General features: G+C 43.0%; 1 protein-coding gene across 4 annotated transcripts in view; it reads right to left on the bottom strand.

Annotated features, from left to right (window-relative positions):
• Positions 1–16773, bottom strand: part of ETS1 (ETS proto-oncogene 1, transcription factor) — a 128814-nt gene that overhangs the window by 100385 nt on the left and 11656 nt on the right. For 3 of the 4 annotated variants that reach the window (XM_078058778.1, XM_036106023.2, XM_036106024.2), the window contains exon 2: positions 14748–14829. The exons of the other annotated variant lie outside the window; for it this stretch is intronic. In XM_078058778.1, coding sequence (XP_077914904.1) covers positions 14748–14816 — 69 coding nt within the window. In that variant the 5' untranslated portion in view covers positions 14817–14829. The remainder of the gene's footprint in view (positions 1–14747; positions 14830–16773) is intronic. 4 annotated transcript variants of the gene reach the window in all.

Below are 16773 nucleotides of genomic sequence, written 5' to 3'. Positions count from 1 at the left end.
GCGTCTAATCTACACTGGCCCATCCTTTACTTCTTTTTTTTCCTTTTATCTTCTCTTATGGTCCCTCTACCTCCATAAAAAAACCTTAATTAAGACAATCAAACTCTGCTATAATTTGATGTGGTTAAATCTACTGATGTTAAGGGGCTAATTAATAAATATAGCTACTCAGATGGTATTCTCATCTCTGAAGGGTAGCTTGCTAACCCCCAGTAAGAGCCTCTCATTGGAGAACCTCCTATGCCCTCTCTCCCCATGAGCAGCAGGACAAGAACTCAGCGCTGTTCTGTTATATTCAACATTCCCTATCTACTCTCTCTTCCCCATTTTGCGATTGTCCATTAACTTAAGCTCAGTAAAAATAACAGAAGAGAGTATATTGGCACAAAGAAAAATGATAATCGAAGCCAAAATATAGAAGGACATTTGTGCACATAAAATAGGATGACCTCACTGATATGAGGAATTCTTAATCTCAGGAAACAAACTGAGGGTTGCTGGAGTTGGGGGGCAGTGGGAGGGATGGGGTGGCTGGGTGATAGACCATTGGGGAGGGTATGTGCTATGGTGAGCGCTGTGAATTGTGCAAGACTGTTGAATCACAGATCTGTACCTCTGAAACAAATAATGCAGTATATGTTAAGAAAAAAAAAAAGATAACAGGAGGGGAAGAATGAAGGGGAGGAAATCGGAGGGGGAGACGAACCATGAGAGACGATGGACTCTGAAAAACAAACTGAGGGTTCTAGAGGGGAGGGGGGTGGGGGGATGGGTTAGCCTGGTGATGGGTATTAAAGAGGGCATGTTCTGCATGGAGCACTGGGTGTTATGCACAAACAATGAATCATGGAACACTACATCAAAAACTAATGATGTAATGTATGGGGATTAACATAACAATAAAAAAAATAGGATGACATTTTCCATAATATTCATAAAATCATTCAAAATAGGGCTGGATGAAGTTTACTTTGGGGCTGTTCAACTTCTAACTGGGCTAAAGGTGCCGAGAACATAATAATGCCCTTGGAACTGACTGGAGTCTCCTTGAGTTGTTGAGTAGCAAAAGCTAATATACTTGGCTCCTGCTACTGGACCCCGGTGAGAACCACTAGAATGTAAATGGAGCAATGGTGTTCTGCTAACTATTTGTGTTTGGGACCAAAAGATTTAGGGAAATCATTGGCAAGAATACTCTACTGAGCTTCAGACAGAAAACGTTTCCTGAATTCTGGCTAAAACTATTTTGGGGACATTGTATTTTCATATTGTAAGCTCCCGAGGCAACAACTTTTGAATTCCCAAGGATAAGTAGGTCTTCAACAACACTTCGCAACTGAATCAATTTGAAACACATTTCCTAGGCTACCTGTGTGCTCTCAATATCTATCCCCAACTTTTGATATTTCTCTAGAGTCTTCCTCAAAATCCAATGTCAAGGATCAGAGTTGTAGGAATTGGATCTCGAGTGAGGAAATTTTTATTCTAAATTATATAGAGGAGAATTCTAAGTTGCCTACCCCTGTTCTTTTGGGACAGTATATGCCTTAGAAGATGGCGGTAGATAGTACAAGTAGAATCGTAGATAGGTAGTAGGTAGTTTGTTATAGACCCTGCAAGGGTATTAAAAACCTGAGGGGAAATTTTTGTTTTTGCATTTTATATCATTTACTTATTTTTTTATATTTGTTACTCAAGTATAGTTTACATACAATGTTATGTTAGTTTCAGGTGTAGACCATAGTGATTTGACAAATCTATATATTACACTATGCTCCCCATGATAAGTATAGCCACCGTTTGTCACCATACAATGATATTACAATATTATTGATTATATTCCCTATGCTGGAATTTTATAACTGGAATTTTGTACCCTTAATTCCCTTCACCTAATTCATCCATTCCCCAAGCCCTCTCTCTTCTTGCAAACACCAGTTTGTTTTCTGTATTTATGGGTCTGTTTTTGTTTGTTCATTTGGGTTTTTTTTCTTTTTAAATTCCAAATGTAAGTGAAATCATACAGTATTTGTCTTCAACTGACTTATTTCACTTAGCTTAATACCCTCTAGGTCTATCTGTGTTGTCACAAAAGGCAAGATTTCATTCTTTTTTATGGCTAAGCAATACTCCAGTGTGTGTGTGTGTGTGTGTGTGTGTGTGTGTGTGTGTGTGTATGTGTATCCCATCTTCTTTGTCCATTCATCTACCCATGGACACTTAGGTTGCTTCCATATCTTGACTATTGTAAATAATGCTGCAATAAACATAGGGGTGCATGTATCTTTGCAGTTAGTGTTTTTGTTTTCTTTAAGTAAATACCTAGTTGTGGAATTATTGAATCATATGGTAATTCTATTTTTATTTTGAGGAACCTCTATACTATTTTCTATAGTGCCTGCATAGTTTGCATTCTCATCGACAGTACACAAGAGTTCCTTTTTCTTCATCCTCACCAACACTTGTTGTATCTTGTTTTGTTGATTTTAGCCCTTCTGACAGGTGTAAGGTGATATCTCATTGTGATTTTGATTTGCATTTCCCTGATGATTAGTGACATTGAGCATCTTTTCATGTGTCTGTTAGCTATCTGTAGTCTTCTTTGGAAAAATGTCTGTTCATGTCTTCTGCCCAGAAGATTTTGGATTATTTGCTTTTTTGGTGTTGAGTTGTATAAATTCTTTATATATTTTGGATATTAAACCTTTATCGAATGTACCATTTGCAAATATCTTTTCCCATTCGGTGGGTTGTCTTTTTGTTTTATTGATGGTTTCCTCCACTGTGCAAAAGCTTTTTATTTTAGTGTAGACCCAACAGTTTATTTTTACTTTTGTTTCCCTTGCCTGAGGAGACATATCTAGAAAAATATTACTAAAGATGATGTCAAAGAAATTACTGCCTATGTTTTCTTTTAGGAGTTTTATGGTTTTATGTCTCACATTTAGGTCTTTAATCCATTTTGAGTTTATTTTTGTGCATGGTGTAAGAAAGTGGGCCAGTTTCATTCTTTTGCATGTAGCTGTCCAGTTTTCCCAACACCATTTGTTGAAGAGAATGTCTTTTCCCCCATTGGATATTCTTGCCTCCTTCATTATAGGTTAATTGACCATACAAGTGTGGATTTATTTCTGGGCTCTCTATCTTGTTCCATTGATCTATATGTCTGTTTTTCTGCCAGTACTGTTGTTTTGATTACTATAGCTTTGTAGTATATCTTGAAATCTGGGACTATGATGCCTCCAGCTTTGTTCTTTCTCAGGATTACTTTGGCTATTCAATGTTTTTTTTTGTTTGTTTCATACAAATGTCAGGATTATTTGTTCTAGTTATATGAAAAATGTTATTGGTATTTTGATAGGGATTACATTGAATCTGTAGATTGCTTTAGGTAATATGGATATTTTAACAATATTAATTCTTCCAATCCATGAGCATTGTATGACTTTCCATTTGTTTTTGTCATCTTCAGTTTCTTCCATCTTCTTCTTACAGTTTTCAGAGTATAGGTGTTTCACCTCCTTGGTTAAATCTATTCCTAAATATTTTATTCTTTTTGATGCAAGATGGGATGGAGAACTTTTTTTGGGTTTACAAGCTTAAGCTTTCTCTGCTAAGGAAAGGCCACTGATGGTAAAGTGTAGTGTGCAAAGAAGTGTTGAAGGAAAATTATCTGGATGTCCTGTGCAGGGGAGAGATGGAAGGCAGAAGGAGTACTTTGTGGGTTAGGGATAAAGCAATGAGGTTCCAGACACAGGCAATGACAACAATGTAGCAGTGTGAAGAGTCAACTCCCAGCCTCTGATTAAGAACCATGTTCAGCATCAGACTGAATTTATGTGGCTGGCTTCTTTTTTTTTTTTTTTTTTTTTTTTTTTTAGGACTCACTCCTGCCCCAAACCAGGCTTTTTGTTGTCAGGGATAGTTCATATATTATTTTATAAATGGAAATCTATTTTTAAGACATATTTTCTCTTTAGCTGTCCTCAGTGGAGCCAGAGGACCCTACTTTTAAGAATGAGAAGGAGGTAGTACACCAAGCCTACCATGAACCACAAACATCTTTGCTAGCAGATACTCCTGGAAGCACCATGACTTGTTATCTAGACACCTGCCTGTTTATTAGACGTTTCACAAACTGACTTAATACCTATTTCATAGAGTATGAAAATGACATTTTTACTCAAAAGAACCACATAGCTAGTTCCAATTCATTTTGAAACTCTTAGTTGAGGAGAAAGAAACAGGTTATTAACAGGTCAGAAATCTGGGCTGCACAACCCCCGCCTCATTGCTTTAAAAAAGCGCCACCCAAAATAAGTTTGAGTCTCTTTGTTGACACTGTCCTTTCCTGGCTGCAACTGGAGGTGAACTCATGAGATGCAAGCAACATTTTCAGTCCCTGTCACAGTTTTAAGAAACCATCCGTCCTCACTCATTCATGCCACAGGTGATTTTTGAAAGGAACTAACGTACATCGTGCACCTGCTCTATGCCAGTTGGTGTGCTAAGCATTGTGCAGAAATGGTCACATTTAATCCTTACCACACTCATGCAAGATTAGTATTTCTACCCCCATTTTGCAGAACAAACTGAGGCTTTAAGAGGACAAGTAGTGGTGCCTGGTGGCTCAGTTAGTTAAGCATCTAACACTTGATTAGGCTTAGGTCATGATCCCAGGGTCCTGGAATCAAGTCCCAAGTCAGGCTCTGCACTCAGCACGGAGTCTGCTTGTCCCTCTCCCTCTGATTCGCCCCTCTCCCTCTCTCTCTCAAATAAGTAAATAAATAAATAAATAAATAAATAAATAAATAAATAAATAAATAAAATCTTTTTTAAAAAGAGGACAAGTAAATTTCCAAAGGCCACACAGCTAATAAAATAATAAAGATAGAATTCAAACCCATGTCTATTGGGTTTCAGACTCTCTTTTCTTCTACCTGTCCTACATAAAGCTTATGTGGCCCTCATTTAGATTGCTCAAGAAGGGTGACAGCTGTCCTAGGATAGGTACTAGGCAAGTTATGGCAATGTGCATTTATGGAGCAAATTTATATCATGCACCCAGTCTATGCCAAGCATCATGTTAGATGCTAAGAACAAATATGAACAAGAAATGAACTTCACCCTTAGGAACATTCAGACAAGTAAACAGGAAATTACAGGGAGGAGATGTGACAGGGTTAAGTACCAATGTGTAGGGGGAGGGGCATGGCGGCAGGTAATACTTCCTGGAGGAAGCAAATTAAGGTAACTAAAAGGCTGGGTAAGATTTAGCCTAGAACATGTGGTGAAGGACCTAGAGAGCAAAAAAAGATGATCACACACCTTAAGGTGAAAAGGAACATATAATACTACCAAAGAAGAACAAGAAAGATTCAGATAGGTGATCTAGAGAGATAAAGACCGTGTTGTTTGGCGTTGAGAAGTATGAGGGAAAGGTGTGCTCTTGGACAATGTGGATGCTTGCCATGGGGGTAATTAGTAAGAAGTAAAGCTGGAGGGACAGGATAAGGTCACAACATTGAGGGCTGTAAATACCAGACAGGAATTTGGCTCCAGGAGAAAAGCTTTGGAAGTTGCATCAGAGGTAGTGACATGGTGAATCAATATGTTCTAGAAGATTCGTTTGATGGTGCCAAGTAGAATGGGCTGAGCAAGAGAAGGAGGTGAGGAAGCTGACATAGGCACTAGAGTGCCTCACAGAGCCATATTGGAGACTGAGGCAAAGAGGAAAAAAAAAATCAGTACTACTAATCCTAACTTTATTTAAAATTTTTGTTTTTTAATATTTTTTGCATTAATTCTGACTTTTGAAAATATTGCATTAAGGTATCATTTAGCTTGATTCCTGAGTGCTGGGGCACCCCTTATGTTTCGCACCCACGTGAGGACTCCACTGGCATCCTGCTAGTTCTGGAGCTGAGCAGGAGTCCAGGTACGAGGAGAGCATTAGATCAGGGTCATGAGTGTAGAGGTGAAGAGGAAACAAGAAATGTGTGTATGTGTCAAAGGAAGAACCTACATGATTTTCTAACTGATAGGAGATGAAGGAAAGTGGGGGGATTCCCAGATAATGCTCAGATTGCTTGCTTCTGTCATAACGACAAAGGTGAGTATAATACAAAAGGAGAGAGGAAGAGAATTTCACCCTTAGTTGTGTTTAGGTGGAGTGATGGCAGAACAACCTGGTGGGGCTGGGGGTCCCGAAGGTGGATGCAGGGTAGGAGAGGACAAGAAAGGGTGCAGTTAGATCTGGAAACATGGAGAACCCAATGAGAGTACAAAGTCAAGAAAAATGGTAGTTCAAACAAAACCGAAAACAATTAAAAATGGGTCTGTAAAGTTGCCTACAGTTACGAGAGATGAAAGGGGAAAAAACAGCCAAGAGGGGCTGGTTGAAGACAGAGGAAGAAAAACAAGACAGGGTACAGAGTCGTGGAAACCAAAGGCACAGCTTCAGAACCAAGGGTGGTTGGCCAGTGTCCACCAAGGGAAGCATGGAAGCCACAGGGCCTTGGAGGGATTGGGTCGGGGCATGGAAGCCACAGGGCCTTGGAGGGATTGGGTCGGGGCATGGAAGCCACAGGGCCTTGGAGGGATTGGGTCGGGGCATCTCGGGAAGACGCACCTTTTGCCCTGCTCTGTCCCACACATGGTGGCAAGCTGCCTAGGGAAGGGCACTCCTCGCCCTGTCCTCCTGGGGGCTGTCAGAGGACACAGCCCAAGTCCACATGCTTCACCTTTATGACACTGGAAACAAATAAAACAGAGCCCCGGAAATCTGGAAGCTACTAGAATGATGGGCACACCCTATCCCTGCTCTGCTCTGAAGGTGAGCCAGCTCGAATGACCAGCACCACAGCGGACCACATCCATTCGCCCTCCAGTCAAGGTCTCACCTACTTTATTACCTCTCCCTAGCTCCACCTCTCAAAGCTTCAGAGTCCCCCCCACCCCCACAACCCCCTGCTGCTCTCTCTTCAGGAGCATCTTCTCGCCCTTCCCCTCCCAACCCTGCCAAACCTCGCAACCATTGCTTTTGCTCATTGTCTGCCTTCTCCCTGCCCCCCGACATTCAGAAAAGAAGGAATAGGGGAATATTTTCCCAACACTACCTCACAAACCTATGGGGGGTCCGCATGTCTATAAGACTATGTGTGATCTGTTCTTCGAGTTCCTATCTGCCTTTAGCCAAGCAACCGTAAATGTCCCCGTGTTTACCTACTAATTCCCTCCTTTCTATTCTGTGTGTGGACTCAGCACACAAACTCTGTGGGAGCAAATCTGTCTTTTCTTTGGTCAACTTCAGAATCCAGGGCCACGAGTATATGAGACACAAGAGCTATTTTTAGATGTTGCTGTTTAAAAAAAAAAAAAAAAAAAACCAAACTGACGACAACAAAACAAAGATTTTACACCCAGGGGCGAAGCTGAGCGAGCATTGGAAGTGTGCCTCTGTGGGGATAGCCATTTTTCTGGGAATGTCATAGATGTCCACACACTCTAGTGGGAAGACAGAAGACGGGGAATCAGGGAGCCTGGATTCAAGTCCTGCTCTGCCCCCAAGGAGCCGCGTCACCTCCAGCTTGTCACTTAACCTCCTAGCTTTTGGTTCCTGAGGAGGCTGGCCTTGGTGATCTCCACGCTCCTTTCCAAGTCCACCGTCTTCTTCTTCTGATCCATCCACATTCTTTCTCCTGACCTGTGACCCACAGCCTTCACGGGTGGGGGAGCCTCTAGAGCCCAAAGTTGTCATAGTCATAGTTTGGATTCATGACATTCAAGGTGCCCTTTAAATTTATGAAGGCCTTCATATTGTTGCTCTACTTCTTTCCTAAAACCATGCTCAAACACGGCTTGGATCCCACATCCCCCATTTTTCAGCAGAGAAGAGTGAGGCTTTGAAAGTACCTGTCTACAGAAGAACTCTCGGGGCTCCTGCTTAGTCGATGCTCAGGAAAAGTCTGTGCAACCAACAGACGGTCTCTCAGCTTTAACCCTTTCACCCCATTGCGTGCAGTGGGCCTTCCACATGGGGCCAAACTCCATAGACTTTAGTCTGGGCTTCCTCATCCTCAGAAGATGCTAGGTCGCGGAGAAGCTCTGCGGGCAATGCTAAGGGCAAGTTTTGGGCCAACCACGTCTGGCCTTCAGAAGGACACGGAGGCCCATCTGCTTCGGGAGGGCACGTGTGTCCTGCTCCCTGGAGAGGCAGAGGGGAAGGAGGCAAGCAGAAATACTCCTGAGCTGAGATTCAGCCTTCCTCAGCACTCCCGTCGAAGAGGAGGGAGGGGCGGGTGGTGCCGCCACAAGAGAGGCAGGAACAGACAAAATAGGAAACTCTCAAAGGGCAGTTTAATTTTAGACTCAAGGCCAGGAAATTCTTCTTAAAACAATAAGAGTGATGGGCTTGGGCCTTGGTGAAAGGGCAGGCCTGACCTCCTGCAGGTTTCTAAGGGAGGAACGCGGAGCCCGGATGCAGTGTCGCAGAGACGGGCACCTCGAACTCCTCCTGGAACGGGGACCACGGCTGAGGCTGCTCGTGGCAGCCGGAGACCACAGCGCCCTCCACCCACAGCCAACCCTTGGTGATACCAGCTGACGCTCCTGGGTCTCTGACCCTTGCCACCAGCCTGAGCGCCTGGCCTTGACACTTTCCTGCTGAGAGATCTGCAGGGAGACACATGTTCTTTGTCGGCTTCTATCCCGTCCCTTAGCATGAAGCCTGCAGCCTCCCAGGGTCTCCAGAGGCGACAGCTTCGGGCACCCCATAGAGCAGAGATAGAGGTGCCAGATGACTCAGGGCCTTGGTCCGGGCCCAGGGGTCATGGGTGGATAAACTCTCCCAGGCTACAAGACCCGACAGTAGTTCCAATTTGCTGAGTGCTCTACAAAATGCAGTTTGGGTTTTTCCCTAAATCCGGGAAGACCCCTTCATCATAAATAAGACAGCTAGATGTGTGAATGAAAGTCTATTATAAGTTCTTTTACATTACCACATATGTAAAAAATGATGAAGATAAATTCGGTAGTAAAGAGTGTCCTTAGCTGGGAGTCAGGAGATCTGGGTCACACACCACTTCCCGCCGGCTCTGTAAACTCAGGCAACTTATTTAATCTCTGAGGACCTTAAGTTCCTGATACCGGGAGATGGCCTGTAGGTTGTGTCCTGGCTCCGAAATTCTCTAGCTGGTGCTCACTGAACCCAGTATTTTAGAAAAGCCCCCCTTTTTAAGATGCTGGAAAAATATACATGATCACCCTTTCCTTCAATGTTTCTGACCAGCACTAAGAGTTATGGCTGTAAATAATTTCCCTAAGCATTATGCTCCAGCAATTTTCCAGGGGTAAAGCCATCGCCATCCCAAGCAACAAGGAGAAAAAGAACAACAACAAAAAAACCACATTTTCCAGTGTTCACTTATATTCCACATTTCTTTTGTGTGTTTCTACTTCTCTAATCCCAAATGCTTTATCCATTGTTCTCCAGGATCCGCACAGAAAAGGAAAGGGTGTACCGTGCTAGGCTTTACAGCGACAAGCGCGAGCCCTTCCCCAGAGGACCAGGGACAGCGCAGACTCCCCGGTGACCACTGCAAGGCTGCAATCCTGAGACATGCGGGCTGGAGGTGAAGAGTGTGCGAACAGCCCTGGGTAAGCAGGGAATTGCTTCCCAAGGAGGCCCAATTAAACTGCAATTACTCAAGATAAGAGAACCAGGTCTGTTTACACAATGGGGTTGTAAACCACCAGCCCATGACAAGGGAACTTTGATCTGGTGGCTAGGGAGCTGTTTCTGGTGCAGGGTAGTGATGAAGCAAGGATGTTGCTCAATAAGAATGTCTCCATCTTCACCCCAGTAGCCCCCATCTTGCCCTGCCAACACCCTCGGAGGGACAAGAAGTGGAATCATTTCCACTCCTCCCTCCATGTTTCCATCCACCGCAATCAAAGAGTCTGGAGAAGAGCAGAGAAGAGACAGTGAACATAAGGGAGAGAGAATTAGCTAAGGTCATAGCTGTGGGAGGCACTCGACAAGAATTTCCTCACTGAACCATCATGATGGTCTTGCATGCAAAATTATACTCTGCCTCTTACACAGATGAGGACACTGAAGCTCAGAGAGGTTAAGTAATTTGTCCAAGGTCACATGGTTAAGGAGTAAGAGACCAGAATTTAACCCACATCTCTCTGACTCCAAAATGCTTTCCATTATAATTGGATGGGCTGCATTCCACAGCTGCCTGGTCCAGACTGCAGGCTGTCCCCTGTCTCATGTGAAAGAGGCAAGAACAACGTGGGTCCCCCTCCTGTCTCACCAGAGGGTCAGAAGGTAGAACTAGAGTTATGTATCCAAAAAAACAATCGATCCATCAATCAATGACAGAAGGAAGAAGGAACATGTACAAAAGAGGATTTGCTCAAACCATGAAGTGATTGGCAAGATCCAATCTCAAAGGTCTCTGTGTTGGCAAGCTGTGCCTGAGGGCATGGTTTGGAGCTCATTTTTGCAATGAGCTTAGCAAAGGCCCATGGCCATGCTACTCCCTTTTGCAGGCACCACACTGGAGATCCGGAAGACCTGCCAGCCTCACGAGTTCCACTGGAAAAGGACAGGAAGGACAAAGGCCAACGCCTAAAACCAGCCAGTGGTTGGCAGCCTTCCTCGGCCCCCCGAAAGCTGACATCTGATGTGCACTCTGGCATATGTACATCACCTAAACTATTCAGTGATCCCACGTCTGAAATAGCCCTGGCTTCATAGCATGTTATTCTACACAATTATAGCAATTAAGCGTCTAGTAAGTATGATCACATTCATACTATTCATATAATAAAGTCACAAGTCAAAAAAAAAAGGGCTTTTGTTGGACAGTTTCTGAAACACTTCTTCTCATTCAGGAAATATAGTGACCATATTTATAAGAGAAGAACATTCGATCCAGAAAGTGGAAGAATGTCAAGTTTTTCATGCAATTACCCCATCTCAGAGGACATGGGATGTTCCCTAAACCCAGAGCCTTATCCTAGGAAATTTTGGCATTTGGGACCAACCTCTCAGGCCTTGGTGTCTTCCACATGACCTGGCACTGAGGACAGCCTCTCTTGCACCGGCCTATTACTCTATCCCTGGAGGCCTCACTCTGAGAGGAGGTGAGTGGGCAGTGCTAGTCCTTTCCTCTGAACAGTTCAAGGTGCTTCCTAAAGTTTGCATGGCCCAGGGGTCATTAATCCCGGGGGGACCTCCTCCACACATCCTCCTTGCTTTCAAGGTGGGCCAAGGACTGGGACATGTTTGGTCAAAACCAGGAGTGACCCATCCCTCCCACTCCCGCCTTCCCCCAGCTCCGCAGCCTCGGTGGCATGGAGGAGAGGATGATGCATGAGGGGACGAAGGGACCAGCGCTGCTGGGGACTTCCAGGGCTCACCATGGGCTTGCTGAGGTAGCATAACAGGAAGGAGCACTTCCTCCCGTTGGATGAAAGGGTCCCTGACACACAGCCCATATTCGTACCTGAAAACGTCACCCCCTCCCACACAATGGCCAAACAACTCCCCAAAGTGTTGTTGCTCGACCTCCCGGCTATGACATCACTTCATTCATGACCATCGGCTCCTGAAGGACTGACCTTACAAGGAGGAAAGCATGCATCCTGATTTTGACAAGCTGACCCTGAGGCAGATAATGTGGCATGAAGTCCATAACTGTTGCTGGGATGGTTTGCAGCCTTCCTCTGGCACTGCAAATGATCAAGTCATGCTGATGCTACCTCTAATTTATGAATGAGGAATTGGAGAATTAGTCATCTTTGGGAACTAGAAAATATTCATAGCCTGTTTTACATTGAACCAAACTTTAGATTGAACAATTAAAGCAGCATCCTAAGCAGAACCCCTCATAACACGAATATATTCTCACTTTTTTTTTTTTAAGACTTCCCTTTCTGAAGCAGTAATTTACATGCAACAAAGACCCGCTTAGACCAATCTATACACACAGCACCATCCTGCCTTCAAACCTGATCTTGGGGCTACTGCCACCAGGCTTCTCCTCCTCAACACTACTGACATGTGGGGCCGAATAATCCTTTGTTGTGGGGGGGACTGTACTGTGTATTATGGGATGGCTAGCTACCTCCCTGGCCTCTACCCTCTAAATGCCAAGGGATGCCGCTTCCAACTTCTAACAATTAAAAATATCACCAAATAGCCCCCTGGGGACACAATCAGCCCAATTAAAAATTATAGTTTTCCTTCCACCCTCAACTTCCCACACCCGAGACAGAGTTTCTTTTCTTCCTGGCCCAGCCTAACCAAATTGGAGCCCAGGGCACCAGGCAGGAGGACGCGGATTATCGGATTAAGTACTATCTAGAGGTTGACCTCTAGATAGAGAGGCTCCAACAGAAACTAAGAAGACACTGGTATCTGTGGCTTTGACTTTCTTGTCTGGGAAAGTTAATGAAGCTGTGCTCACTCCTTCCCAAAATCTTAGATTGGGATCGGGGGTGTGAGATCTGTTAGTTTCGCTAATGCCAGTGTCCCAAGGTTAGGGTCTGCAGACAATTTATAGATTCTTTGACTGTTTCTTACTGTGCAGGCTAAGGTTGGAGGTTCTCTGCAGGGGCTGGTTGATTGAACCTGAGCTCATATTGATGCATTTTATTTCTTTGTTTGTTTGTTTGTTTGTTTATTCATGCATTCATCCGTATTAGGGAGAGTGTGTGGGTGAAGAAGTTATAGGACTTGCCTGCTTGCACTATGGTTCTGAAAAGTTGCCTAACTAGTCCCAGTGATGGAGAAACTGAGGCCCAGAGAGAAGTTAGGTGTGAAAGTGCTGGAACAATAGTTAGCAGTTCTTATGCAACCTTCTGCTTTTACCTAAGCGACTCTGAAATTCACAGCAAAAAGGATCCCATACATTGATAATGCTTTTCAGATATGGCTTTTGGGGCTGGGGGTAAATGAGTTCTTTATTTTGCAACCAATGGAAACCATTTAAAATGCATTAAAACTAGCCAGTGTCTTCAGCTGGGGGTGGGGTCGTTTGTTAAAAATATGTACCCGGAGCTTGGTTTGGTTTTCTAATTGCATGCATTTTCCAGATACCCTGCCAAGAATTATTTAATATTATACCTGTAGTTTGAATACTTGTAATACCATGTATTTCGGTGTCTAAAATACAATGCACACAAATTTGCATGGCATTGCTTTTTTGGAGAAGTTATTAATCTTGTTTACTTTGATTACCCATACTGGTAAAGAGAATTAACATAGGCTGGCTTTTAAATCTATTCTTCTAAGCCAATGACATTTTTTGCCCTGAAATCCCAATACCCTTTATTTGTTTTAGCAGATCTCTACAATATCATTTTTAAGAAAAATTTAGTGTAATTTGTGCTGACCTCAGATGATAACCTCTGTGTGAGAAGCAGGAGGAACCTTTCCCTGGCAACTTTTCTAGCCCCTTCTCTGACCTGCAAGTCCAAGTCTCTGGGCGATTTCTGTTAAGCAAAACTGAGTGACTGCTGGTCTGGACTTGTTGCGTGTCTGTGTGTGTGTGTGTGTGTGTATTTCTAAATATATTTCTGGTGTTAATTGTACTCTAAACTTTTTCCTGATTCTAATTTTCTTAGAAAAGTGAATGAGGGTTATATGAAAACAACAGTCATTTAAAAGAGAAAAAAGCAGGTGTTTCAGAATAGCCAGTAAAGAGAGTAGTGATAATCACTCCTTGAATATAGAATAGCTTTTGAGCAATTATTTTTTCAATGCTACAGAAAATAATTTGCAAATACATCAGATCTTTCAAAATACAATTACAGTGAGCAGGCATGGTTAATTCAAGGATACCAGTGTGAAAAATTCTGCAGAACATCAGGCAGGACAGTCCAAGACCAGAGTCAGAAAAGAGCTCAGATCTCTTGTGTCTATTTAGACCCATAAATGTACTGGGAAGACTTAACATTAAACTTATCTGTCCATTTCCAGAATAAGTGGAAAAATTTCAACGTTTATGTTGGCTTTCTTCATATGAAAACATACAGAATTTATAATGAATAGTTAATAATACATCAGCTAATATTAAAGTTCATTCCACATTGCCATTGATCGATGATAGCATCATGGGATCGCTCACACAATCAATTTATAAGAAATTCATCTAAACATTTCTACTGATCAACACATAGCTTGGGTGAGGGTCTTCTTCCCTAAGGGCAAGAAACTTTATCTACTCCTAATTTTAAAGTTCCTTTTACCTCTCTTATTCTGGGATTTATAACATTTTCCTGTAAACTCACTGTTATATTTCCCAGTTTTAAATTCTGTGATTAGAAGGCTTGTGTTATTTAGCGTTTACGTATGAGGCCCAAAATAAATTTAACTGTGTTAAGATAAGTCTAAGGTATATCAATATGTGAAAAATCTTCACCAAGTGAACTGAGCAGTGAAAAATCACCTGGCTTTAACCATTAATCAAGTTTGAGTCATTTTCTCTGAAACCCAAACACACTAAAAAAACCTTTCTCAGCAAATCCATCAGTCTTGGATTTTTACTTTATGTACTGATAAAAAGATAGATGATCTCACAATTTAGCTCCTCCAAAAGATTCAAGGCTGATTCCAAATCTGGAGTCAGGTCCGGGCTTCTCTGTCCAACAGAGGTCAGGATGCCGGAAGCAGGGGGAAGCCAGGAGAGGCAGGGTGGGCAAGGGGAGAGCAGGGAGGGGGCCCCACTTACCGCCATTGCAGGACGCGCAGCTGAATAAGGGGCGGGGCCACTGGCTGCAGAATCCACAAAGTAGCTCATCCTCACTCAGCACCTGCGTGGGAGAAAGCCTTCACTGAGCCACTGGATGCACCAGTGTGTGCACTAGAAGCCAAAGGGGGTTCGAATCGTAGAACTGGGTGTCTCCTAGGAACCGTAGAGCTCACCTCTTCTTTTTTTTAATATTTCTTTTTAAGAGGGAAGGAGAGGGAGAGAGGGAGAATCTTAAACAGGCTCCTCGCGAAGCCTGACATGGGACTCGATCTCACAACCCTGAGATCATGACCTGAGCTGAAATCAAGAGTCAGACACCTAACTGGCTGAGCCACCCAGGGGCCCCTAGAGTTCACCTCTTTATGCTACAGAGAAGGAAACGAGAATTCAGAAAGATGAAATGATGGATCCCAGGCACACAGAGAAACGGCAGCCCCTTGGCTGCAAAGTCGCAGGGATAGTGCACAGCCTCTGTGAACTAAAGTCAAGAAGCAGGAAAAGCATCTACAAAAAGACCTTTTGTAGGGTTTCTGGACAAGGACCAGGTCTTACGTGTCATTTTGAGTAACATCCCCATCCATCTATCACCCTCCAGCCCAACCAGGCCTGACACACAGCAGGTGCACTCAGCACCCAGGTGTAGCATAAATTTGATAAAAGAGTAAATAAAGAAAGGTCTGAGGGGAAGAAGGATGGAAAAGCCCGACTGAAGAGACACATCAACCAGGACCCTGAGACACAGATAAACAGAGAGAAACCCTGAAAAAGGGACTGAACTTTATTCATCTGGAACAAAAGGAGAAACACTATGAAGTAATTCTTGTCCAGAGCTGTTATCTACACCAAAAATCTGACTGTCAAGAACGCTTGAGGAATGTTCTGGCTGAAGGGATTTTCCAGCTGGCTGTCAGTCATCAGGAAAATCATTTATGTATCAAACATCTCTGTTAATCTAAATGCTTCCTAAAGTGCATTAGTTCACACACTTTAATAAATTCAATATTATATACTGAAAAAAAAAGTCTTTCTCGAGTGATTTAGAAGATTTAGTTCCTAGGCACAGCATTCGAAGGCCAAATTCCTATGGTTAAGAAGTGACATTTTAGGGGTGCCTGGGTGGCTCAGTTGGTTAAGCATCTGCCTTTGGCTCAGGTCATGATCTCAGGGTCCTGAGTTCGAGTCCCGCATCAGGCTCCCTGCTCAGCAGGGAGTCTGCTTCTCCCTCCCACCTCTGCCCCTCCCCCCACTCATGCTCTTGATCACTCTCTCCCTCAAATAAACAAATAAAATCTTAAAAAAAAAAAAAGACGTGACATTTTAGTTTTAACTTGACTGTTTCTGGATTGTACTTGTCTTTTCCTTTATTCTTGCTAATATGTAAAGCTACGGGCACATTTCAAGAAAAAAAAAAGAGTATTATACGTCTTTGTTCAATTTGTGGTTTTGGTTCACTGTCTTCATTCAGTTGACAGCCAATGAGCATATCTTCCTTCCTATGAAATCTATTTAAATGATATAGTTAAACTGACTCAGCAATATGAAATTATACCGACTAAGGACTACACTCACAGAGTGGCTAATATCGCACGGTTGAGATCAGTAAGCTAAAAACCGTCTAAAGACATACCTTAACCCAGAACTGTGCTGCTTATTTTTAACTAAAACTTTACTTTTCTTATGATGCATTTTCTCCAAAACTAAGTGCAGACAAAATAATATTAATTTTTAAAAATAAAATAACTAAGGGTAGCTAGGCTATGTTAACCAAGATGCTGTTCTCTTGTTTTTCAGGGGAATTGACCTCCATTGCAGCAAAATGGCAGCTGGAAGAACCCCCGGTTGGTGAAGCTGAAGGGGAGACAAAGATCAAAGTAGGCTAGTCCAAGGATGTTGTTAAAATCTGTATCCGTTAATATCACCTATTTCTCAAAATAATGAGCAGTGATCGCATGTCAGACTGTGCTGGACACTGAGCATGAAATAAGAATAAGGTACATACAACATA

This window comes from Halichoerus grypus, chromosome 11 (genome assembly GCF_964656455.1).
Source record: "Halichoerus grypus chromosome 11, mHalGry1.hap1.1, whole genome shotgun sequence".
Taxonomy (NCBI): domain Eukaryota; kingdom Metazoa; phylum Chordata; class Mammalia; order Carnivora; family Phocidae; genus Halichoerus; species Halichoerus grypus.
The sequence above is the reverse complement of the archived record's forward strand: the minus strand, read 5'-3'. Positions and strand labels throughout refer to the sequence as shown.